This window comes from Phycodurus eques, chromosome 14, assembly GCF_024500275.1.
Source record: "Phycodurus eques isolate BA_2022a chromosome 14, UOR_Pequ_1.1, whole genome shotgun sequence".
Taxonomy (NCBI): Eukaryota; Metazoa; Chordata; class Actinopteri; order Syngnathiformes; family Syngnathidae; genus Phycodurus; species Phycodurus eques.
Window position 1 is genome coordinate 14,677,111 of NC_084538.1, and position 27,595 is coordinate 14,704,705.

A 27,595-nucleotide genomic window follows, 5' to 3' on the forward strand; every position below is an offset into this window, starting at 1 on the left:
CTAACTGTTTATGTTCCATTGCTGTCTGCATTCTTCATTTCCTAAAATAAAAAGAAGACCAATGATTGATGTTGCACTTTAAGCTGTTTATGTTTCATTGTAAATGTCATTAAATCTGTTCCTGCTTACAAAGAAAATCCGGTGTTTTGCACTTTGCTCCCTTACTGTATCCAATGTGAACTTCACCATTACCTTACAACCTACGGTAGGTACAGTATATCCAGAACTGTGATTTAGCATAGCGTTGCACCTCTCGCAATTATACAGTGATGTGGTTTTATCGTATTAAGGTCACTGGCGGTGGAGAGGGTCAAACTCAGAATCTCGGTAGAAGTTCACCCCAAAGATTTGATGAGGTTGAGGTCAATGCTCTCAACTCTTCTACACCAAACTCATCTAATCAAAACCAAATGCACCTTGCTTTTCACTGCAGGGGAACAATTTTGGAAAGGGACCACTTGGGTGTCCATTGCTATTGTCTCCATGAATACTAAAAAAAAGTCTGCCTATACCATATAGTTATCACGTCTAACTTAAAAGACCACACAAAAACGTTGGCAAGTAAATTGTGGACAGGTGTCAGTGTTTTCCAGCCTATTTGGAAAGGTCTGTTTACCTGTTATATGACAGATTGTGCCATTTGTGTCAGTAAATCTCGTTGTAAGGATGTACTCGTCTTTGTCGTTCAATTCAAATACGGCATTTTAGATGAGGTATGTAATATTTCATGATGATGATGATGATGATGATCGATTATGCAAAAAAATAAAACATAACACTAACCACAAACATTATCGGCTACGAAACAATGTCGGATACACACGTTGTACATTAGACTCTGGAAAATGCGTCATTATTAAAAACAAATAATTTAAAAAAAGGTGTGTCAGCTGCTTTTTGTAACGCTGCACTTCCAAAATGTTTCAATGAAATGTTTAAGTGTACTTATGTTAAAATCAGCAACGCGTGTGATCAAAATTTATTTGATGACGACGGTGTAAGACTCTGCAGTAACACAAAGTGACCCAGCAGGTGGTAATGTATGACAAGATTTCGTTGACAGTGTAGCAGCTACACTGCAGCTGTTTCAAAATAGTCGATTATATATTTATACAGTGTCCTATACGGTATGTCAAATGTAAACTCTCATGAATAAGATTTATAAAAATTACTCTAATTCACTTGATTCTCCTTTTGCCACCTCCTGCAAGGAAGGCATTGCAATGCCGGGATGCAGGAAAAAAAGAAGAATTAAAAAATATATATATTTTCAAACTCATGAGTAAAACATGAAACAAATTATTGTGGTTTTTCTATGGACTTGTCAATTTGAAGCGTAAACGAGATACGAAGACAGGAAATAGTTGGCTAGGACGCATACAGGTTTTGTCCAATGGGGTGTCCGAAAATTCCAAGTAGGCGTGACTTCCGGTTTGTAGGTCATGTGACCAAATTGAAGCGGCGTGACATGAGATGTAAATAAAACGTATTTATGTAAGTAGCCAACATCTAATTAAGTCTTGAGTTGCATTCGGTTTAACGTGTCTTATTTTTATGGTTTGTAAAATTGTTTTTCGTTTGTGTAAATATGTATTTTCTTTTGTGTATATGTTTTGAACGCGGCTAGCTTGAGGCTTGACTTGGACTGACTCGAAGTTTTATAGACGGACTAAAGTTTACTCACGGCAATCTTTATTGGCTGTGTCGACTCATACTTGAGTCTTGATTAAAATTATCTTAATTTGTCGCTACAAATAGCCAAGGTACGAATATTAACGGAGAACATAATTACAGACGTCGCTACCTGCAAACACAGTTCTGAATGGGAGTTTCTATCATGAAGACGTAAAATAAATTTCCAGATACTGTGGACAAATATATACATATGATTTGATTATGATAATCCCATGAAGGCAATTACATCACCACATGACACATGATTGATTATATGTTTGTACTTGGGCAAACGAGAATGTTTTGTATATGTTTTGTATTTCTATATTTTGTATATATGTACCAATAATTAAAAACACATAAAACAATGTAACCTAAGAGATGACAAAAATAGTAACATAATATAAAACCCAATATGAAAAAAGACATTATGCTTTCTCTCGCCTTGTAGGTGTCTGCCACATCATGTATCTATCAAGCTGCTGAGCTAATACCTTTTCTCCTGACCATGGATCCTGGGCAGCAGCTGCCTCCATCTGATGCCACCTCCCAGGTCATTCCAGAATACTTTCCATGGGATCTTCGATTTCAACTTATTGGACTCGGTTTTTCCTTTTATGCATCAGTCTTCCTCCTCACTCACCTCCTATCGTCATCACTGTCCCATACGTACAGCTCCTTGCAAGCTAAAGAAAAAGTTTTCTGGAACCTTGCAGCTACCCGTGCAGTGTTTGGCATCCAGAGTTCAGTAGCTGGTCTCAGAGCACTTACCCAGGACTGTGGGTTGAGCCGAGACATAGTGAGGGGGCAGGAGGAGTGGTCGTGGTTCAATATCCTCACAGCCACAGGGTTCTTTGCCTTTGAGAATGCAGCATTTCACACCTACAGTTTGGTTTTTCGGTCACTTGACCTCACCCTGGCAACGCACCATTTGTTTGCCCTGGCTGGATATGGAGGGGCTTCGATGTCAGATTCCATGGGCCACTTTGTGCCAATGGCAGTGCTACTGCTGGAGATGAGCACACCATTCACCTGCATATCATGGATGCTTCTGAAGGTAAAAAGATATATTGCCTACACTTTGTTTATACAGTATTTGATCTTTTTATGACACAGAGATGAAAGCATATGAATATGTTGTATCACAATTATAGTGACCTAAATTATCAGTTGTTACTGCAATTTTGCTGAAAGAAATTAAAATATAGATATGCTTAAAATCAGCAACACTGTGCACTTCTTGCACATTAGAAATAAAGAGCTGCAACTAAATTGCATTTCCAGTTCCATGAAAAATAATGTTTTTGAAATCGTAATGCTTTTTTGTATATCCATTTGATATACAACCCCAATTCCAATGAAGTCGGGACGTTTTGGTAAATATAAATAAAAACAGAATACAATGATTTGCAAATCATATTCAACCTATATTTAACTGAATACACTACAAAGACAAGATATTTAATGTTCAAACTGATAAACTTTATTGTTTTTAGCAAATAATCATTAACTTGGAATTTTATAGCTGCAACTTGTTCCAAAAACGCTGGGACAGGGTCATGTTTACCACTCTGGTACATCAGCTTTTTTTAAAACAACATTCAATAAACGTTTGGGAACTGAGGACACGAATTGTTGAAGCTTTGTAGGTGGAATTCTTTCCCATTCTTGCTTGATGTACAGCTTCAGCTGTTCAACAGTCCGGGGTCTCCGTTGTCGTATTATACGCTTCATAATGCGCCACACATTTTCAAAGGGAAACAGGTCTGGACTGCAGGCAGGCCAGTCTAGTACCCGCACTCTTTTACTACGAAGCCGCGCTGTTGAACCACGTACAGAATGTGGTTTGTCATTGTTTTGCTGAAATAAGCAGGGCGTCCATGAAAAAGATGTTGCTTGGATGGGAGCATATTTTTCTCCAAAACCTGTATGTACATTTCAGCATTAATGGTGCCTTCACAGATGTGTAAGTTACCCATGCCATTGGCACTAACACAGCCCCATACCATCACAGATGCTGGCTTTTGAACTTTGCGTCCACAACAGTTCGGATGGTTCTTTTCCTCTTTGGGCCGGAGGACACGACATCCACAATTTCCAAAAACAATTTGAAAAGTGGACTCGTCAGACCACAGAACACTTTTCCACTTTGCATCAGTCCATCTTGATGAGCTCGGGCCCAGAGAAGCCGGCGGCATTTCTGGGTGTTGTTGATGAATGGCTTTTGCTTTGCATAGTAGAGTTTCAAGTTGCACTTACGGATGTAGCGCCGAACTGTATTCACTGACATTGGTTTTCTGAAGTGTTCCTGAGCCCATGTGGTGATATCCTTTACACATTGTTGTCGGATTTTAATGCAGTGCCGCATGAGGGATCGAAGGTCACGGGCATTCAATGTTGGTTTTTCGGCCTTGCCGCTTACATGCAGTGATTTCTCCAGATTCTCTGAACCTTTTGATGATATTATGGACTGTAGATGATGAAATCCCTACATTCCTTGCAATTGTACGTTGAGAAACATTGTCCTTAAACTGTTCGACTATTTTCTTACACACTTGTTCACAAAGAGGTGAACCTCGCCCCAGCTTTGCTTGTGAATGACTGAGCAATTCAGGGAAGCTCCTTTTATACCCAATCATGGCACCTACCTGTTCCCAATTAGCCTGTTCACCTGTGGGATGTTCCAAACAGGTATTTGATGAGCATTCCTCAACTTTCTCAGTCTTTTTTGCCACCTGTCCCAGCTTTTTTGGAACGTGTTGCAGCCATAAAATTCTAAGTTAATGATTATTTGCTAAAAAAAAAAAATAAAGTTTATCAGTTTGAACATTAAATATCTTGTCTTTGTAGTGTATTCAATTAAATATAGGTTGAACATGAGTTGCAAATCATTGTATTCCGTTGTTATTTATGTTTAACACAACGTCCCAACTTAATTGGAATTGGAGTTGTAGTGAGAATGTCGACATCTTTTGAAGAAATGAAACCTGACAGTAAAGTACGCTTTATGTTAATGAAGAAGGAAGTCATAGTTCTATTTATGAGCTATACTTTCTCTGTTCTGTCTTCTATATCACATTCAGTTCATCACAGCATATTAAATATGTTAAATCATCAGTCATTCGTAAATCTTATCCTCATTAGGGTCACGGATGAATGATCTGGAGCTTATCCCAGGTGACTTGGGCGAAAGGCGGGGTACAACCAATTATAAATTATGTTCTTAAATTTAATAGCATTAGATGAGTTAAGAAAGTAAAAACAATTTGCATTTTTTTAAAAAGATGTTCTGCAAACACGAACAGCGCAAATCCATTTAGCAAGAAACAGAGTAGCTGTCAGATACAGGTTTTCACGGTTGCAGGGAGGCAAGGCAGGAGTGCAAGAATCTCAAAATGATATTTAGTTCCTAGAACAAAGGGAAACAAGGATCATGGAGGCAGAAAATGCTAAATTAAAGTCCAAAAAGCAAGTTTCCAAATAACAAAGAAACAAGGGCTAAACTCATCAAAACATAACATCATTTTGGAAACATGGCTTACAGCAACATACAACAGGCGACACAGACTGAAAGAAAGCAGTGAACTAAATACAAACAAATGAACAAGACAACGAGGAACACCTGGACAAGACACGGGCGACTGGAGGGAGCTGATTGGTTGACACAAGGGAGAGGGTTGACAAGAACAGGTGGACACAATAACTAAATGAGCACACAAGACATAAACAACATGGAACACAGGAAAACATGAAACAAAACTAAATATAATCTAAACTAAAACACAGACCATGAAAGTAGCACTTAATATGCTTTAGTAAAATGATGTGGCAGCTTCAAAAATGACTTTCACTTTTTGAATTGAACCACTGAAATCAATAACGTATTCCACAATATTCTGATTTACTAAAATACACTTGCTGAAGCAAAGAATGACTTCATTATTTCTATTCACAGCAGAAGCAATTATATCCAGTAATATAAGTTTTTCAAACACTTTCTGTCTTCATTCTAGGCCGGATTGGCCAGCAGTCTGTTTTGGAAAGCCAACCAATGGGTGATGATCCACATGTTCCATTGTCGCATGGTCCTCACCTACTACCTTTGGTGGTTAAGCTTTAACCACTGGAGAGAGATCAACAACCACTTCCCCCTGGCCTTACGCCTCATCTTCTTCATCGGCCTGGTTCTGCTCACCATCATCATGAATCCATTTTGGACCTACAAGAAGACCATGCAGCTGTTCAACCCTGTCGACTGGAACTTTGGCAATAAGCCGGTACCTGGAAACAACCCCAAAGGGGAAGAGGCTGATGTTGCTGTCAAACCCCATGCAAGCTGAGGAGAAACAGGGAAGTTGGTTACTGCATTTTATAACAGGCTCCTTTATATTTTAAGATGATTTATGCATTTTTGAAAAGACTACCCAAATCTATCTACCTTTATTTGATGGTAAAGGACACTCAACATGGACTTTAAAATACAGTGGGAGGAAAAAGTATGTAAACCCTATGGAATTTATTAAAAATTCTGCATAGATTGCTCATAAAATGTGGTCTCATCATCTAAATCACAAGAATAAACAAACAGTCTGCTTAGACTAATACCACAATTATGTTTTCATGTTTTTATTGAAAATAACATAAGCATTCACAGAGCAGGAAAGAAAATGTAAGTGAACCCAGTTAATAAATCCAATCCCTCCTTTGGCAGCAATAAACTCAACCAAATGTTTCCTGTAGTTGCAGATCAATGATCGGGATGAATTGTTTTACAAATTTGTTGCAGTTCAGCAGGATTCCTGTGTCGTCTGGTGTGAATAGCTCTCTTGAGGAATATTGCTGAACTGCAATAGTTCTATAAAGAGGAATGATCCAGAATGAACATAATGGTTGTGTACGTCTGATCTGTAACTACAGGAAATGTTTGGTTGAGGTTATTGCTGCCAAAGGAAGGTTAACCATTTAATAAATCCAAGGGGTTCACCTAATTTCTCCTCCCTGTCCTGTGAATGTTTGTTATTTTCAATAAAACTATGAAAACATATACAGTGGACCCCCGCTATTCGCAGGGGATAGGGACCGGGCCGGCCTGCGAATAGCGCAAATCCACGGCTAATTGACGGCCATTATAATTGCATTGCATTGTTTTTTTTGTTTTTTTTTTAACCCCAAATAATTATTGAATAAGCGGGTATAAACTGCTAGTAAATCTGCGGTGAGTCCGCAGGTGTCCACTGTAATTGTTTGTGCAGTATTAGTTTAAGAAGATTCTGTTTGTCTTTCTTGTTATTTAGGTGAAAATCAGACCACATTTTCTGAGCAAATTATGCAGAAAATTCCTCTTTCTAAGTGTTCATGTGCTTTTTCCTCCCACTGTAATTCATGTTGTTGCACACATTTGTTAGTTGACAGAAAATGTTGATCTAAAATACAAGTGTGAGGATCTAGTTGACAAGAAAATATGAAAGAGTCTTTTAATTTTTTAAGTGCACAGAGAACCTGTTAACTGCTACAGTGGACCTCCGCTAATCAAAGCCTGCGGCGGCCGCCACCGTAGACCGCTATAAGTCGCCACTCTGCGGACCTCATCAATAAAAACTAGTGAGCCCATTCCAGAAGCAGCCAAGCAAGCCCAAGCCATGACATTACCTCCACCAAGGTTCACAGATGTGCTTGTGTGTTTTGGATCATAAGCAGATCCTTTCTTTCTCCATACTTTGGCCTTTCCATCACTTTGGTAGAGGTTAATCTTGGTCTCATCAGTCCATAAAACTTTGTTCCAAACCATTTGTGGCTCATGTCTGTACTTCTTTGCAAAATCCAATCTAACCTTCTGATTCTTTTTGCTGACGAGTGGTCTGCATCTTGTGGTATGGCCTGTATATTTACTCTCTTCCTCGAACAGATAACTTCACCCCTGCCCTGTGGAGATTGGCAGTGTTGTCACTGATTGTTGTCTTTGAGTGTTTGTTCACAGCTCTCACAATGTTTCTGTCATCAATTGCTGATACCCTTGGCCGATCTGTTCCATGTCTGTTGCTCAGTACACCAGTAGTTTCTTTCTTTTTCAGGACATTCCAAATTCTTGTTTTGGCTATGCCGAGTGTTTGTCTAATAGCTCTGATTGATTTTCCCTCTTCTCTCAGCTTCAAAATGGTTTGCTTTTCTCCCATAGACAGCTCTCTGGTCTTCATGTTTGCTTAAGACCAAATGCAGTTTTCACAGTGGAAACCCGAAGCCAAAAACAAGGACTAGCTAAGACAGTCTTGTAAGATGACAAGTGCTCTCCGTACAGTCAGGTTAACAGTGTGTGTGAAGCACCACGTCCACAGCATTAGCAATGTTTTCACTTTGCTGATTCAGCCTTTCATTTACTTTAGCCGTGTTTCTTCCTCTCCTCACGTAGCTGAACTAGCATAAGTAGCCGAGTCAGTCGCCACAGGTTTGATCACTGCGCTCACTGGAAAAAGTAGTCCCATGACACCCAGTTGGAGGAGGCTTGATGAAGAAATGTCTTCAATATAGGCTTTCGTGTTATAGAATTTACTTAAAATAGTAGTAATAATATGAATTACAAAAAGTTTAGTTGCACTGTGAAAGCATATGACTGTAAGGGGAATGACACTACACAGCCTGGGAGTGGAAAGGTTCGTGTTGCGGTTCTGCCATTTCAAATACTGCACAGGATTGTGTAAAGCAGGGGTGCCCAAACCTTTTGGCTCAGGGGCCACATTGCCGTAAAAAAATTGTCATGCGGGCCAGCATGAATTTTACATGCTACCGACGAGGGGAATGCTTTTTGTATTTTTATTTTACTGTTTTACTATGCTGTCTGCTGCTAGGTAGATCTTATAACTGCCTGACCTGGATAAATGAAGGTTAAAATAAAAATTAATGAAATGCAAAATAAAGTATTTTTATGAAATTTGACTCCAACTCAAACTTTATTCATCAGAATCAACAAACAACATGTTTGCATTAATGTGAAGGGTGATACTGAGATCTCGACTGCAGTAAATGGGGCAGGTCTGGCTCAAAAGCGGTGGTTTTAATGCGCAAGATGTCACGCAGGTGGGAGTCACTTAGTCTTGTCCTCACGCGGTTCTTATTCATGTTCATGACTGAGAATGTCTTCTCACACAAGTATGTCGAGCCAAACAAGCTCAACATTTTCTTAGCAAATGTACGAATCTCTTGGAACCTGTCTTTATCCAGCTGCTGGTAAAAGTTGGCAAGAGGGAGTTGTTGGTACCGGCTGCGACACTCTGTGTCACACTGCAGCTCAATGAGCTCCAGCTGCAGGTGGGCTGGAACGTCACTGAGATCCACGGAAACGGTTTGGCACATAGAAGTTTTTGGTGAATAATACAATGGAGTTTTGTAGCTTTACCTCCTTCTTCGCTTACTTTGTGACACACTAGGGTTGATAATCCACTGTGCTCGCCAACCATGGCAGGTGCGCCATCCGTAATAATCCCCGTGATTTTATTCCACTTTAATTTTATGTCATGTACGGCGGAACAAACCAGAAGCAAATAAATATTTCCCTCTTGTTTGGTCCTTAAGGCTCGGGAGGTCAAGTAGCTCTTCACGCACGTTCATTTCACTGTCCACTCCTCTAAAAAAAAATCAGTAACTGAGCGCTGTCGGATGCATCCGTGCTTTCGTCACAGGCTCACGAAAAAAATTCAAACTCCACTCCTTTTGCGTCCAACTGTCTCTTAATATCAGAAGAAACTTCGATCCTTCGTGACACAGTGCTACGAGCCAGGAAAATATTGGCGAACTGTTGCTTTTTCTCAGGACAAATGTTCTCCACCATTTTCATCACACAGTCTTTAATAAATTCACCCTCAGTAAAAGGTTTGCAGTGCTTGGCAATCAGCGTTGCCACCTCATAGCTTGCCTTTGTTGTATTTTCATTCGACTCACTGGCTCTTGTGAAAAAGTGTTGCTGTGCCGTTAAACCAGCTTCCAGTTGCTTCAATTTTTCACTGGGTTCGTTCCCAGTTAGCTTGTCGTAATTAGCATGTTCCGTCTGGTCGTGCCTCTTTATATTGAACTCCTTGAACACAGCCACAGTCTCTTGGCAAATTAGGCAGATGCAGTTGTTTCTAAACTCAGTGAAAAAATATTTAGGCTTCCATTTGTCCTGGAAACGTCAGCCCTCGCTATCAACTTTCCTTTTCTTACTTGCAGTTGCCATTTTAGAAATGGGCAAAAAACAGATCATGCGCAAAACGGCCCAGCGAGAGTTCAGCCACAAGTTTACTGCCATCCTGTGGTGAAATATAAAATTGCGCGTGTATTTTGTACTGCCGGGCCACATATTATTGGTTTTATGACAGAGGCTTCGGGCCAGTGGAAATATGAACACAGGCCGGATTTGGCCCGGGGGCCGGACTTTGGGCATGGCTGGTGTAAAGTATTTGAAAACCGCGATTTTCGGTTTTGATACAGAATCGTACAGAGTGTACTCGATGTTTGAATTATCTTTGAAAATAACAGAGTTACTGGTCTAAAACACCAGAATTCGAGGCCACAACAATACACTATTTCCACAGTAGTAATAATCTAGTATAAAACATTATGTCGTTGCTCACTACAGACTGAGTGATGGAGTAACATCCAGTTCAATTGGCTACTTAGGTCATTTTCAACAGTATGTTCGAACATAGCTTGAAATGTTTATCATTGCAAAATTACTGGATAAGTGGAATGTTTTTTTTCTGAATTAATTGTCAAGAAATGAAATGTCACAAAACTGAACCTGAGTTGATGCGGAATTACAATAAAGTGTAACGGTATCCCTGTTAAATTAACGCCAATATACAGTAGCTCTAATGTATGAAAGCGTCACGATTGAATTACATGTCTGAATTTCTTTAGACTTTCCTAAAGTGTATTTCACAGCTTCGCCACTTGGTAGCAGTAGGACCGCACACACATCTTCCTTGGACTTGAGTTGAATATTGAGTATTAAAAGGGAAGTAGGACATTTCTACTTTTTCAAGTGCACTCGGAGGTTGTTGTTTTCCCATTTATTCTTTCCTGGCACTCTGAGTGCATATAATAGGATTCATTGTATTTTGTGCTATTGTCATTGTGACTTAATAAAGCTTCTTTTTTTTTTTTTTCCCCCAGGATAAAAATCTATACTACTTTTGTTCCCTCTTGAATCTGAAACAGTTGGCCAAACAAATTGTCAGCCTCCATGACAAAGATATTTAGACCACTACGATATCATGATTGATCTTTGAATGTTTTATCTCAGCCTTACAACCTCAATGTCCACTTTCTGTAAATGACAAAGTATTGAATTACTGACAAAAATATAAAATGTATTAACACTAAATGGTGTTGAACGGCGTATGCTTTTCACATAAAAGAAGCAGATATTCAGAAATCGTGTTATTGGATAGGGGAAGGTTTGCCGCTTACATTTGTCATATTCAGAATTCATGTTTTGTCACCTTTTGTGTTATTCATTCTGTTCATTTGAATTGGAGTTGGCGGCACGGTGGACGACTGGTTATAGCGTCAGCCTCACAGTTCTGAGGACCGGGGTTCAATCCCGCCTGTGTGGAGTTTGCATGTTCTCCCCGTGCCTGCATGGGTTTTCTTCCTCCCACACCCCAAAAACATGCATTAATTGGAGACTCTAAATTGCCCGTGGGTGTGATTGTGAGTGCGAATGGTTGTTTGTTTGTATGTGCCCTGCGATTGGCTGGCAACCAGTTCAGGGTGTACCCCGCCTCCTGCCCGATGATAGCTGGGAGAGGCTCCAGCACGCCTGGGACCCTAGTGGGGAGAAGCGGCTCAGAAAATGGATGGATGGATGGATGAATTGGAGTTAGCAAATAAAATGTATGACAATGTAGGCCTACTTAGACAAGATTCTCCATGTCACTCCCTCTATTGGCTATTTACGTACATCCACTGACAAAAGGAATCGACCAACATTGATTTTATCATCCTCATTCATTTTGTAAGATGACATGTCACTGAATTTGAACTATAACAATTTTTAAAATAAGTTAATTATTATAATTGAAAATATAAAAATAAAAAGCTTTAAAAAATGCATGTCATCTACTCTGCATGTGTACGATACAGTGTATTCATTTTCTGATATGAAGATTCGATAAAATATTTTATTTTCATTGCAGTGAAATGTTGATGTGTATGTAGATGCAAACAGATCAGTAAACTGCAGTTGAATATGGCACGTGGGAAGTATTTATCAGAATGTGTTCTTTAACACTGATGTAAAGTCTAAAAAAATGAACAATTTGACAATCAACTAATTGAAGTGGAACACAACAAACAATCGGTTTAATATCTGATATACAGTGCTGTGAAAAACAGAAAACCTACACACACTGACCAATACTTACTTTTTGACTCAGACCACCTTCTGGAACACAAATTGGGCGTTATCCGTACCGTACGACACAGAGCAGATAACATCCCAACCAGTCCACAGGCCAAAGAGAAAGCAGAGAGAGGGCCTCAAAACCTGTGGTTACCCCAGCTGTGCTGCTAATTCCAGAAGGGATAAGAAAGAATAGCGTGACTGACGCAACAAAACTGTCATGCAGTATCAGCTCTGTCTGAGAAAAGCAGAAGGATTTTGAACCAACACAACATTCCAGTACACTTAAAACCTGCTAACACACTGACACAAAGGCCGGTACACCCCAAAGACTGGACACCACACACGCAGAAAACCAATATGGTGTATAAAGTCAAGTGCAGTGAGGAATGCACAGATACACACATTTGGGAAAACAAGAAACCCTTGAGAAGAAGCATGGCACGACACAGACAGGCAAACACTCTGGTCAAGGCTCAGCTGTCTACCTGCACCTCCAAGAGAAACAGCACTCCTTTGAGGACAAAAATGTGCATATTCTGGACAGGGAAGACAGATGGTTTGAAAGAGGCCTCTTTCTCCCACTTAGAAAGCCATCCTTTTGTCCATTCCAAAGAAACTCAATAATTCTGCCTCCAACAAATAGCACGGCCCCCTTGACCATTAGGCAACTCCACCACCACTTTACAACTGAATGAAATATTATTGAGGGCGTTTCCACCTTTTTTTTTTTGTTTGTTTGTTAGATTTTTTTGTCCTCTTCAGTTGTATGGTCAAGCAGAATAGAGGATCTGTATCCTTTTTATGCCGGAACAGTTTTACTGTGTCACAGTGGAGTTTTTAAGCTGCCGCTGTGGTTTCTTAGTCTTATAATGGATATTTATTGAGAATCAGAATCGATCAGTCGAACGGAACAACGTTTCTCGAGGGGAGTAAAAAAAAGAAGACAAAAGACAAAGCACTAACAAAAGATGAGAAAAGTAAATCCTTATATATCAAGAAGAATCACACATCAGATATGAGTGTTCAATGGGGCAGTAGTGCTACACCCTGTGAGGTGAGGACACAACAGGATAGGACAGGACAAGGACAGGAGAAGAAGCATGCAGGACAAGGGTCGTGAACCCGGCTGTACAACTGAAGTGTGGTGGGAGTGACTATATAAATGATAAAAGTCTATAGGGCGAGAGTGTGGGTGAGGGGATACCCAAGCAATTCGCATATTCATGATTTATTTGTCGCAATAAGTGAGTGACCCCACACCCAGCGAAAAAGTCCCAGGGGTGTGTGCCTCCGGACACATGCAATTGAATTGACACCGTTTCACATGCACAATGACTGACAGAAGTGTCCTGTAATTGCTGTGCCTGCACCGTGGTGGCTGAGGATCCCACTCAATCAATCGAAAGGTGGGATAAAAAATTTAGAACTGAATTGTTTGGGTTAGTTGGCTTGTACAAATGTGTTATATTACAATTCAGCTACATGTACAGATAGACCACAATTATTACTCAAGCACGTGCCCTTTTGCCCTGGATGAAAATGTGCCCTTTTTGCTGCATCTTTTTTTCTTCATTCATCAATATTAAAACAATAATATAAAAATTAACCTCTCATCAAGTCCACCCAAAGTGTGTTGATATTTGAAGGGAATTTATTTCATCCCTAATTATGCATACAGTATGCTTCAACCTTAATTTATTTTGTATTGTATTGCATCGTATTGTATTGTATTGTATTGTACTATATGGGAATCACTGGTGAACACGCCATCATATTGACATGTGGGTACCTAATATTTTGGTTAGGTTACCTACAATACATGAAATTGGTAAAATTGTAAAAACACATTTCAGTATGAAGCTGTGCACATTTGCAAACTAGAACAACTATAATAGAAATATTGTAAAATAATATGATATAGCATTAATCAACACACTTTTTGATGCTGCTCTTGAATTGCATCTAATCAGTGTGTCCAAGTGAAGCTAATAACATTACTAGTGGGTATGAACGATGCACATAAACAATGGAAACAGAACGAGAAGAACCCAAGCGTCCTCACTCATCTCCTCAAAAGATCACCCATCAATCCAAAATCTTCTCTGGACAGCTGTGCAATGGAGAGCCACCTCACAAGTCACATGGGCACATTCCAGTCCTCCAGGAGAGGAAGACGCTGGCTAGATGATTGACTGGTGGGCTCCGCCAATGGATGTGTTCAAAGCTCGCCCTTCGACCAATCAGATGCTTGCACTGGACACGAGGGTTTTCCCAGGATGGAGGCAGTTTGCATCGAAGGGAGCCAAGTTAAGGACACTGGGCGAAAATATATGGATTTCTAGTCGCTAATGTTCAACATTGTTTTTAACAGGTACAAAATTACTCCTCAGGGATTAACTGTCGCACTTGGTTAAAGTCGTGAAATGGTGAGTTGAATATGTGTTTTTTTCTGACAAAGTTCAATACGCCCCAAACTCAAGTATTTACCTGAACTATGACGCAAACTCTTAAGTTCAGTTCAGGCGATTGTAAACGTGCTTTTTGAAGTCTTCGCTTAGTTTACAGAACACAATGTTGGTGTTTGAAGTCGGCGTGTTGGGACACGGCTATAACGTGGCGCCTCGGGTTGTCAAGTTGCCAACGCTGTCCAATAACAAAACTCAGCGTCAACGTGTCCGAATAGTGGACAATTGTGTTTTTTTCCAGCAAGTAATTCACTCTCTACAATGTCGCAATAATACAACGGAAGTACAAAAAAATGTAATGTCCTCTTATTCTCTGTCATGTTACTGTAGATTTACTGTCCTGAATACACCATTTTTCTTCAGGGTTTGGCTCTTAAACGTTGTATTTGAACACCCATACAGAATATACAACAGAAAATTAATCTTCGACCTTTACCCTCATCTGATCCTCATATAAAGCATGTTAGTGTTGATAGTTAGTAGTTACCATAACTTTATGAATATACACCAGTTCTATTACGTACAGTAAAGTGTGTAAATGTAGAGAGGAAGTGTGGTCTTCCATGTGAAGTGTTCCTGAGCTGGTGCAGACAAGCCAACAACAAATTCAAGTAGTCATGCATAGCATTCCTCAGTGCAGGCTGCCCAGCTCCAGTCAACTAAAATGTACGTCTTTACAGGTAGTCAAAGCCTAAATTTGATACATTTACCCATTTTATCAGTATTTGTCTTTTACAGAGGTGTGTATTCATAAATCTATAAATGTTATCTTATCCTCCGAAGAATGGCATGAATGTTACAGTGCTGTTTTGTGTGCTGTCTTTTGCCATTCATGTTCACGCCACACAATCAGACTTGGACAGCTTTAGGGGTCCCCACTTTTAATTTGTTTAGCAAATCACCATGGTGGCTGGGTTGTGACTACAAATTGGGATTTAAATTTGGAAATAGAAACAATTTGATCCACAGTCAAACTGTCACCAACATAACACCTTTATTAACTCATTTAATGCCAGCCGTTTTTCAGAAATTGTGAGAGCTGGTCGCCAGCCATTGTTTTGACAATTTTGACTGATTTTTGAAGGCCTACAGAAAATTGTGTTCTATAGCTATAGAAACATGGAATGCACCAAAATAAAGATTTAAACCTCTTCTTTAATCAGGAAAAATTTCTACCTTCTACCGTTCTTTTGTAAACAGCACTTGAACATAGGTAAGTTTCTTGAAAATACCTGTTTCCAAGAAAAAAACTGAAAAAGAGCTTTTTGTGAAACGATGCATTTCAAGCAGAACTTTCACTTTGATGCTAATTTTTTTACTTTTAAGATAGCTCAACTATCTAAACAATGTTTTCTTACATATAACAACATAAAAAACACAAAAAAGGGTATTTTGATTGCAAAGTAACAGTTTATTCTAAGTTTAGTCTAACACATGCATTTTCAAATTGATGATGCATGAACTTTCAAGTATGTACAGTTGGGTGTGTGTGTGTGTCCGTGCGCATGTGTGTATGGATGTATCTGTGCATGTTTGGGTGCGTGCGTGTGGGACTTTTGGGGGTTCCCAGTCAGCAGATGACCAGCCATGAACAGCCCCACCAGTGCTTGATGCATTATCTGTAAATGATAAAAAAGTAGCATAAAAATGAAACCTATTATTCCTGCAGTGTGAAGTTAAAAAAAATACTTTTTTCACCTTTCTTGCTAACAGGTGTGGGAGTGCATCTGCTGCTGCTTGCACCAACTGCAATTTCTAGAAATATGTACAGTTACCACAAAATATTTATTTTGTTCCTACAGTGTGATGAGGAAAGGTAAAATAATTTCTACATTACACACATCACATTGTCAGAAAATTATAATTTGGTGCACTACTGTCTATAAATAAAATAAAACAATAAAAAAAATACATATCCAATTCATCTAGCTATCGATGCGTTTTTGAAAAAAAAAAAAAAAAAAAAAAAAGCTTGACGTTTTTGTCTACAGGATGCATGATTAGTAAACGTGTAGTATCGTAAGACAAACTGTCATGCTTTTTAGTGCACGTTCCATGATGAAAATGGTAAAACAGAATTATTATTATTATCTGTATTTGTAATTTATTAGGCCATGAATATTCTGGTCTGGCCCACTTCAGATCAAATTGCATGTGGCCCCTAAACTACTGGTAAAATGAGTTTGACACCCCTGATCCAAACCACACGCTCCCACTATAGTCCAGGTCAGTCCAAGGAAACAAAACAACAGAAAGGGCTTTAAGGGAGCTCAGTTGGTTGGACAATTTACACTTTTTCGCTTGCCGACTGGAATCCCCTCACAGTTTTGGTTTAGTTAGAAAATAAAATCAACTCAGGCTTTTAGTAAAGATGTGATTTACGGGTTTGGCTCTAGGTTACCAATGTTCAGAAGCACAAATGAAAAATAGCGAACAAATATCTGGAATGACATGATGATGAAATAATTAACTTGAAGTGGCTGAATTAGTATGCTACTGGCACCGGTCCTGTCCTCCCTTAAACCTTCCTGCTTATGACTTTGTTAAGCTATAGACTCTTCTCAGCCTGATTACTTTAATCCTGGTCAATGACGACAACTCGGTCAAAACACTCAATTAAATTATCCATAAAAGTTGGGAAAAGGCAGCAAAAGTCTTTATCCACTCCATAACACCCTCTCCCCTCTCTGTTTTTTTTAAATGTTATTTTATTTGATAATTTTTTTTAATAGGGTTTACAACCCATACATTATGTAGAATACTGCTTGTCAGTCAGTTCACTCCCCCCTAAAAAGGGTTAGGAGAACCTACATGGTGTTGTAAATGGAAAGTCATGGGATAAGTACTGATTAACATAGTTGCCTAATATCTTTCAAGAATGACATATGATTTATTATTAGACTTTACACCGATTTTATGCTGATCGGCTTTAATGTCATAATTCGCAGATCCGATCAATAACGTAATTGATCGGCTCCGCAAAAGACATTTACTCCGCATCGCCGTGTGCACAGTATATTTGAATCCAAAAGCTAGTTTATTTTTAGCCTTGTCGCATGTCTTTTGACGTAGTACTGTAAATATCTGACGGCCAATTAAGTTATTTAAAAAATAATAATAATAATAATAAATAACATGTCGGCGGTGTGGGACAGACAACACGTCTGAGACAGGCAACACGTAATGCCCAGCTCAAACTACAATACAAATTTGCTCTTTCACGATTGCACTGTCAGACTACTGCAATAAAATCTTGTATTCCGATAACACCGCATACATTTTTTTACGATCATTGGGCTTTATCCTGTCAACTCAAATGCGACCGGATACACTTGTTACCGTGGCAACGACAACAAGAGCGCGCCGACGGTATTGTAAGGACAAAATGGGGACCGGTGCTCAGGACAGGAGAGGACGTTTGTTTAAGGCTTGCTTGAGGTATGTTCACGTACTTTGAATACGATACGACTCGCAAGCAGGCAAGAAAACGTTATATAGGCGAGCAAGCCACTGCTCGCACGAAAACGGTTGGACGTAAACATGCTGCCGCTCTGTCGAATCATGCTCTAAAGTTTCGGTGTGGGTTAAGTCATTTAATTAAAAATAAAGTAATTTAACTACAGTGAGTTAGCACCCGTTATTTGTGTCATGTAACGTTGGATTGACCTGACTGATTAGAATACACGATCTGACTACAGCAGTGGTTTCCAATCTTTATCGAGGCAAAGAACATATTTTACAATTGAAAAATCTCACGGCACACCAACAAACAAAAATGTCACAAAAAGTGGATATATTAATTACTGTATTTACTTCCTGCCATCTAATAGAAGCCCATTAATTTGTTCTGTCTGTCAGATAATAGAGGAACAAAGATACATTATTTATTGTAAATATAATGTTTTGTGCAATTAAGTACACAAGTATGTACAGTAAATGAACAGGTCATTTAAATAGACACATTCCTCCATCTTGTGATTGTTTTTTTAAACTCGCTGATCGGTGATCGGCCCCAAAAATCCTGATCGTGTAAAGCCTATTTATTATGAAGTGTGGAAACAAGCACTAAAGCATTAGTTTTAACATTTTTCCAGAATTTTGAGGGGTGTGTATTATACATGGGTGCACATTATACATGAGAAATTACGGTAACTTGTTGTTCACAGAGTTTGAAGACTATATGCCAGACAGTTTTGCTACATTGCCTGTTTGTATGTGTTTATACGCCATTTGTGTAACATTATTCGTTAGTTTGAGAGATATAAGTGCAGCGAGTTCGATGCAAATTTCTGTTAGCTCGTCAATGGTGTTTTTCATTCATTGTGTGTTAGCTTTGAGCTAGCGATTTTTTGTGGGAAAAAAAACAAAACAAAGACAGAAACTAAGTCTGTGACGTATTTGAATATTTAATAAGTGGATTTCTTTTGTCATGTGTGTTTAGTTTTACAGTGAACTTCAACTGGAGTGTCAATAAATGACTTTAAGTAAGCAACATACAGTCTTATTCCTTGGTACTATGTTAGCACATTTGCAACCTGTTGTCGTGATCACATGGGCTCTCCATGCCATCCAGGCGCTGCTGGATAGAAGTGCTGGAGCGGAACATGAAATGGACTGCTTGTATAATAGTGGTAAAATTGGAGATTTAAGATCCAGTCCGATTCGATGTGTAACAGAAATGCTGTATTCAGATGGCACCATGACCCCCAATCTCGGAAGGGGCGGCATCCCTGTCTCCGTTCCCCCGCCGAGACCGACGGTCACGGGGATGCCTGGTTTGTCTCACACGGACGCTAAATGAATTACCAGCCAGTCTGAAAGAGCTCATCAAAAGCAGAGACCAGTTCTCACCTGGACTTTAAATTAATTAACAGTTAACCCAGAAACCTGGGCTCCCAGTCATCAGAAGACCACCTGTTTGTGCAGGGCTCAAGATACCGACCCAAAAAGCTTGTCTGCTGGGCCCGCATGCCAAGAGTCCCCGCCCTTTCGGCTGGGCTTAAAGGCCGGAGCCCCCCCCCCCCCCCCCCTTGGCGCTGGCTCTCGCTTGCTCGACCACCTCTCACCACGACATGGCTAGGACACATCAGACCTTTTCCCGCCGCAGGGCAACCTGCCAGCGCCCCGAGCTACCCTTTCATGTGCCTGGGAAGCTCACAGATGAAGCTCCGTTGGGAAGGGAATGGGTGGCACACGTCTGCTCCGAGTGTCTTGCGACCATCGCCACCCATAGGCTTTGGCCGCCCTACACTTGGAACTATTTTCTTTTTTTTTTTATTTCTCTTTTTTCTGTCAAATCCACCTGGTCCCCGTACGGACCGGACTGGCCAAACATTCGGGAGATCAACTAGCCTGCCTAAATTGTGTTCCGCGTAACGTAAATCCAACTTGTGGTCTAGTAAAGTACAGATTGGTGCATATTTGGGTTTAAATTAACGGTAACAGGAACCTCCAGCTCAATGCATTGTCACCGCGCATGCTCATTCCACCCTCACGTCACAAGTTCAGCCTCCTTTACCAATGTTTGTCTGTTCTTTGTTTTGCTTTTCTCTGCATTGTTCCCCTGTAGATTCCCCTGTTAGATTTTATAAAATTTTCTTTAAAAATCCACTACTTGTATTATTTGTGTGTTTGGATTCGACAAAAGACCTCTGGTTATCAAGAACTCATCTAATTCATCTAGCAACCTTCAGATTACGAGACATAGAGGTTTTTCGTCACTTTGTCCTGAAGTTTTACACATCTTAAAAGAGACGTGGTGCCCTTTTACGAGATAAAATAGTTTGATTTTAACGTTGAAACTTAAATTCACGCTAAACCGGAAATAACACAGGCATCACTTCCGGCTTATTCTTTTCTCCTAAATTAATTATATTTTTATCCAAACCAATATATGCTACAATCTGACAATCAATCATTTATTTTTTATTTTTTTTATGACATCGGACCGATTTCCGATCTCAAAGATCGGATCGGGACACCCATTACAATAAAATAAGATCCAAGCGAGCCATCAATAATTCTGCCTTTCATAATTATACTGGATTGAAATGTTTTGGGATTTTACAAAATTGTCTGACTTGATTATTTTATGATGCGACCAGTTCAGGGTTTACCCCTCCTCTTGCCCAAAGATAGCTGGGATAGGCTCCATCCCGCCCGCGACCCTAATGAGGAGAAGCGGTACGGAAAACGGATGGATGGGTTATTTTATGCTATGTACAAATATACAAATGGAGGATGGCTGCCCTGGTAGCATTCTTTGTGGTCGTCTATGATCAAATCATTTCTTTTCATTGTTTTGTAGAAAACCTCAAGTTATGATACTGCACAATTCAACACCATTAAAATAGACTACAATAATAGCCTTCCGTCCATCCATTTTCCGTACCTCTTAACCTCACTAGGATCCACGAGGATGTGCTGGCGCCTATCTCAGCTGACTTTGGGCCAGAGGCGGGGTTCACTCTGAACTGGTCAAACAGACAAACAACTGTTAGCACTCACATTCACATCTACGGACAAGTTAGAGTCTTCAATCAACTTACCATGCATGTTTTTGGAATGTGGAAGGAAACCGGAGTACTTCAGAACTGTGAGGCAGATGTGCTAACCAGTCGGCCACTGTGCTACCCAATAACAAACTTATTGTTAACCAAAGATGAACATGAAACACTGTAAAGATTTAATTACTAGAACTAATTTTAGACTGGGCAGCATGGTGGCGTACTGGTTAGCATATCTTTCCCACAGTTCTAATGATCGGAGAAAGAATCTCAGCCATGGCCTTCGTTTGTTGAGTTTATATGTTGTCGTCATGCTTGTCTGGGTCGTCTATGAGTGCTGCGGCTTCCTCCCACAGTTTAAAAACATGCATGTTATGGTCATTGAGGACTGAATTGTCCATAAGTGTGAATGATGTTTGTGTATTTGTGCTCTGCGATTGACTGGCGACCAGTCCAAGGTATACCTCACCTCTCGCCCAAATTCAGCCGGGATAGCCTCCTGCTCACCTGTGACCCTAATGTAGACAGGCAATATAGAAATTGGATAGATAGATGTTTTTCATATGGTGCAGGAGTACTTAATAAGGTGTATAGTACTATCATAGTAGAGCGGCTCCAACTACCGGAGACAAATTTCTTGTGTGTTTTTGACATACTTGGAAAATAAACATGATTCTGATTCTGATGCATACTCTACCTGCAAGTGTCCTTGCATTAGCACTGTCCACCAGCCACCCTACTCTATGTAGACACTGGCCCCGTGTTCACATTCTCCCTTCTGGCCGTGTGCCATGTAAATGAGGCGGAGGACAGAAAAGCAGAGGATTTCACATTACTTGCAGACAAAACAAGCTTTCAGACTCACAATGACTTATCCTAGTGGCTGTGTCCCCACCATGTAGCTTTGTTTTCCACACAAATGGACAGTTGGGGACTGCTGTTGTATTGTGCTGTAGAGATTTGGTGAATAAAATTTCCAGCATACATACCTCAACAATGACTGCTTTATGCTACAAACATCATGATGTCATGGCCTTGTCATCTGTTCTTGATGATAGCGTGAATCTTTTTTTTTTCAAAGCCTTTAACAGAAAGTGTTACCTCAGGTTGTGAATGAACAAAGATTGTGATGGTGAGGAATGTTGTGCCTCTCATGCCCATGCAGGTCTAAATTTTAATCTCTTATCTCTTGTCAGCCTGCACATAACACTTCCCTTAGGCCTTTGTTTATTATTTGCATTAAAAAAAAAAACCTCAATGAAATATGTTATTTACAATATTCTTTGACAAACCTTTCTGGAGCCTTGAATGTGATAGTAGATTTTCTTCTAACTTCTGATGGGCTTTCTTCCAATTTTGGGCAATATAATGTCCTTGTAGACTGCCTTTCGCTACATTACGCCACATTATGCTGCCTAATCTACAGTAGTTAAATTATTTTTAAACCTCTTCCAAATTTGCTCAGTTTGATGTGGCCCCAGCTGAGTAAATATACATGTAAACCCCATCCACATTGCTTTTCACTTTGGTTACACACAGGGTACCAGTACTATTCGACTATTCATTATAATGGTTGTCAACAAAAGTCAAGATGTTACTCTCTCACAATTTGCTTGAAAATGTATACACTACAACTCTGTGATTGTGTCAACAGTGCTGAGGGGGCAATACAAGCACTTGGTTTCATTAATCCACTGATTTGTGTGAATTAGCGCTGGTTGGGATTCTGCTGTTGACGTCCAAATTACTGGATCTTAATTGCTCGAGCCCAGCAAGTACCACTATCTTGCTCGTAGGATAAGTGACCATTCCACACATACACACAAAAATTGTATTGTAAAATTTCATCTGCTGGTAACTTCTTTGGTTTGGGAATGAATGTCTGTTTTGTTTCCTTATGACAGCTCTTCTTTTCTTTCCTCGCTTTTCCTTTAGGAATGCTTGTGCGCATAGTTGATCCCCTGCATGCTGTCTGAAGAGCTTGAACAGACAAGACAAGAGAACAGCATTAAGCATGGATATGGAAGAATTCCCCCCACCCCCACCTGAAAGTAAGGTCAACGCCACTTCCTCATAAATCCTACACAGAAGGATTTCACAATCCTTCATGGCCGGTTGGCTCAGTTGGTTAGTGGTAATAATAATATCGAGGTTGTGGGTTCAATCCCTGTACGGGTCAGTGTTTTAGAGGAGTAACTTCCACTTCAAACATGCCTGTGAGCATTCTCATTCATCCAGGTCTTTTTATTCTCAGGGCATTGAATCGATCGCTTCCATACATGGTTTCAAAGGGGCACTAAAACGTACATAAGGAAACACTATATTTGGAAGGAATTTCCTTGTCTTACAGAGCAACCAAAGCAACCAGTTACCTTCTTTTAGTGAAAGGTTTCAGTTTTGAATACATTGATTAAACTCATTATGGACAGCCGTAAGTCCATCTTTTGCTGGGATCATTCTTGCAATACTGGTGAAGCTTTTGAGCAAACAGATAACACTGCTCCTCTACTCTTGTGTGTGTGGGCAGACGATTTCAGGAGTTAGAAGAGTAAAATGTGCTGCGTGTACACCAGACAATATGCCTCAGTGTTGAAGTGAATGCTGCTGCATAGCACGCAGACAACTATACAACACTGCATTCAGGAATTGACAGGCCAGAGAAATGGCCAGCTGGCCACTCACTTGCTTTTCACTGCAGTGAGTTCTTAGGTTTTAGCATTGATAACAATATGTTAGTGAGTGTTTTATTCCACGAGACTAACAAGCCCAAGTGGATTGTACATTAAAACATTGGCCCGTTTGGGGATCAAACCCACAACCTTGGACTTATCAGCACTGCACTGTTACCAACTGAGCTGACCAGCCATAGTTGTAGAAGAACTTTATCTTACAAAACTTCTTTATGACCCCATGCAAGCAGCAATACTATTCAGAATACTTGCTTCACAAAATGTTTTGTGAAGACTTATGATCCACATACTTTATTGACCCAAAACAAAGCCTTACGAGACAAAAAATTACACTGAGTTACAATTGTTTTGTTTTGTTTTGTTTTTAAGTAGTGCGTGTTTTTTCAACTGATGTAGGAGAATTTTGCACCGCTCAATCCGGAAATGACATCTGTTCACATTCCATGTGTTGTTTAAAGTTGAAGTGGAGACGAAATAAATATCTACCAGATACAGGCTATATGCAACTGATGCCACTGTACCTCAAAGAGTAAGTGTGGTGTGAGTGCATCTTCAGGGTTAATCATACACATCCAACTAACTCTGCCCTATTTTGAAGATAACTCAATTGATGGTTCTTTGTGCAACCTCATCTGGTCAAATTTAAGAAAAAAAATCAAGTCCTGTTCTATTCCTGTTCCACTTAGTGTTTGTCATGTATGCCACCAAAGAGTTTACCATCATCTTTCACAGTTGGTGTACCACTAGATATGCTACATCTGTGTCCCACATGCACTATTAGGAGTAAATAAAATGGAAAAAGAATGATAGCATCTCTACTTGCAGTTTTGCTGTTTCACAAGCACCTTTACTCTGTGGTCTAGACAGACACAGGGTCACAGTGTTTACCTGTGGCACTAGTCACAGCCGGTGTTTGAACACCCTGAGGGCAGAGTGGAACAACTACCTGTCAAAGCTTGAGGGACGTACAGCAGTAATTAAAAAAATTCATGCATGACCGTGAGGGACTTCAAAGCTTCTAGCTGTGAGTTCAGATTTACTCCCCCACAAGCAGTGGGCTGCTAAGGCGTAGAGGCAAAGCAAACTTAAATCCTGGATGCGTTTCATTTTGTGGGAATGGCACCGAAATCAATCACCTAATAAAAAGGAAATAACTTCTCAAAAGTATGATAACTTCTCAAATGTGTGTGTGTGGGGGGGTTGGGTTGGGGGGGGTTAAAGTGTCAAAAAAGGATCGATGAAAGAATAGAACGAATCTCTTCCAGGTAATGGGAGGAGAAACTGGCTCAATATAGTCTAGTAAAGAAGATGAAGAGAAGCAAAATGGCAGGGAGAGGAACAAGCTATTATATATACAGTATTAGCAAAATGTAGTACCAAAACAGCTTTTCTTGAGAATTATCTGATGCTGTCACGGAATGTAAGGTTCACATTTCCTGTGCAGGTTTATGGCATACTGTCCCGGTCACACCAAACCTGTTAGAATTTGGCTATGACGTGGGACATGGAAAAACATGGAACTTCGTGACTCATTACAGTGTTGATGTGGCTATAAACAGTGTATGTTTTTTTTTTTTTTGCATATGTAATAACTATGTGGGTTGGATAGGCTCTTCACTGGGTGTTTTTAAGACCCTCCTTCCCCCCAAATCTGAAATGGGCAAAAGAAAGGAAGAACAAGTACCCGGAGAAAACCCACATAGGTACGGGGCGAACATGAAAACTCCCCACAGGCAAGGCCAGGTTTGAATTCTGCTGTGAGGCAGATGGGCTAACCAGTCATTCACCGTGCTGAATGATAATCCATCCATCCATCCATTTTCTGTACCGCTTATCCTTACTAGAGTCGCGGGCGTGCTGGAGCCTATACCAGCTATCTTTGGGCGACAGATACACCGTGAACTGGTTGCCAACCTATCGCAGGGCACGTAGAAACAAACAACCATTCACACTCTTTCACAACTACGGGATATTTAGAGTCTTCAATCAACCTAACATGCATGTTTTTGAGATGTGGGAGGAAACCGGACGACCTGCAGAAAACCCACGCAGGCACGTAGAGAACATGCAAACTCCACACAGGAGGGCCGGGATTTGCACCCTGGTCCTCAGAACTGTAAGGCAGATATGCTAACCAGTCACTCACGTGCCGCCCGCATAACAATAATAATAATATCCATCCATCCATTTTCCTCCGCTTATCCGAGGTCGGGTCGCGTGGGCAGCAGCCTCACCAAGGAAGCCGAGACTTCCCTCTCCCCAGCCACTTCCTCCAGCTCTTTCGAGGGGATCCCGAGGCGTTCTCAGGCCAGCCGAGAGACATAGTCTCTCCAACGTGTCCTGGATAGTCCCTGGGTCTCCTCCTGGTGGGATGTGCCCGGAACACCTCACCGGGGAGGCGTCCGGGAGGCAACCTAATCAGATGCCCGAGCAACCTCATCTGACTCCTCTCAATGCGGAGGAGGAGCGGCTCTACTCTGAGCCCCTCCCGGATGGCCAAGCTACTCACCCCATCTCTAAGGGAGAGCCCGGACACCCAGTTTTAAATGTCACAAATCTTGTCCACACCTCTTAAACCAGGAATAATGCATAAACCTAGGCTGCACTTCTCTTGATCTGAGTAATAACTTTCTTTTTAACTGGCCTAATTGCAATGTGGAAACTGGAAAGCCATTTATTGTTGGCTTCCAGTCTGCTGCAGAGTGAGTGCTCTGTTGCAGTTGTGATGACTTAAATCATTAACTCAATCATTGAGCTCTAAATCGTCTTTGCTGTAGAGTTGTGGAGTTGTACAGCTGATGCGCTTTTTTTCTAACTAACTACTTTTTCAGGGGGGGGTGAAAATACACTGTTCTTGTTGACCCCACCCTTAATTATACATAAGTCTCTGTGTAGCTCTTAAATGGACAGAAATAGAGCTACCATGCACCCAAGTAGCCACAAAGTTATTTTTAAAAAAACCATTTGATTATTTTCACATGTACAGTATTTTACTAAGTTGTGAGCACATCAAATTTGGTGCATTTGATCTTATATGTTTGGATTTGTTTGCTGTTTCATGAGCAAACCAATAGATATTTACAGAAATCTATTCCTTGGCATGCACTTGCTTTGTTGTGTTTTACTTTTGTGTGATGTCGGACCATTATGTCTGAAAACCCCAACTTTGAAAGTGATCGGAAAAGTGTTTCCTTCACAAAGTTTCATTCCGCATTGGCACTTAACAGTTTCATTCCACATTGGCCTTTAGGGGATTGAAGGTCCTAAACAAACTGGCCCATATGGGGATCAAACCTGCAACCTAGGAGTTACTAGCACCACGCTCTAACCAACTGAGCTAACAGGTAAAAGAGTGTGGTGCAAAAAGTCCACGACACATGTTTGTACTGAGCTGCTAAAATTTGGTACAAATGGAATTGTGCCTTGAGGTATGAGTTTAATTCGTTCCGTGACCGCGTTCGTAACTCAAAACACTTGCATCTCTTTCTTCATGCAACTGAATGGAAATGTCATTAATCTCTTCAAGCCTCCCCCTCAATGTGCTTGTTTTTTTAATAAGGAAAGATAGCACTCTATAATATTTTATTTTATAAAAACATTGAGTAATAACATAATTAAATAGAATGCAAAGAAATAGTTCGAACAATTAATGCAGTTGAGCATCATGATTTAATGCTGCAATCCAATTCATTGTGCTGCTCTTTCTGGTATGCCCACCTTGGCCACCAGGAGGGAGTATAATACTGTACAGTCATGCAGACACAAACGAAGAAGAATAGTACTACTTCTTCTTCTACTACTACTGTAAGCAACTCAGTAAGATGCTGTAATAGTTGTCATAAAAATAAGTGTTGCCAACGCACCCCTGCGCATTGAGCGATT

General features: G+C 40.3%; 2 protein-coding genes across 3 annotated transcripts in view; both read left to right on the forward strand.

The window, feature by feature from the left end:
• Window positions 1–1,425: 1,425 nt before the first annotated feature.
• On the forward strand, window positions 1,426–8,604 carry cln8 (CLN8 transmembrane ER and ERGIC protein). The gene is made up of 3 exons (XM_061696234.1): window positions 1,426–1,494; window positions 2,126–2,731; window positions 5,688–8,604. Exons 2-3 carry the CDS (start codon window positions 2,183–2,185, stop codon window positions 6,012–6,014), a joined length of 876 nt encoding a protein of 291 aa, XP_061552218.1. The 5' UTR covers window positions 1,426–1,494; window positions 2,126–2,182; the 3' UTR covers window positions 6,015–8,604.
• A 5,715-nt stretch (window positions 8,605–14,319) lies between these two features.
• Window positions 14,320–27,595, forward strand: part of arhgef10 (Rho guanine nucleotide exchange factor (GEF) 10) — a 55,804-nt gene continuing 42,528 nt past the window's right edge. For both annotated transcript variants that reach the window (XM_061695617.1, XM_061695618.1), the window contains exons 1-2: window positions 14,320–14,478; window positions 22,959–23,074. In XM_061695617.1, coding sequence (XP_061551601.1) covers window positions 23,038–23,074 — 37 coding nt within the window. In that variant the 5' untranslated portion in view covers window positions 14,320–14,478; window positions 22,959–23,037. The remainder of the gene's footprint in view (window positions 14,479–22,958; window positions 23,075–27,595) is intronic.

What these genes read in the sequence shown, in the direction of transcription:
- cln8 (XM_061696234.1), top strand. Translation starts at nt 2,183, where the DNA reads ATGGATCCTGGGCAGCAGCTGCCTCCATCTGATGCCACCTCCCAGGTC. An exon ending in TATCATGGATGCTTCTGAAG is followed by an intron (nt 2,732 to 5,687) that starts GTAAAAAGATAT and finishes TCTTCATTCTAG; the next exon opens with GCCGGATTGGCCAGCAGTCT.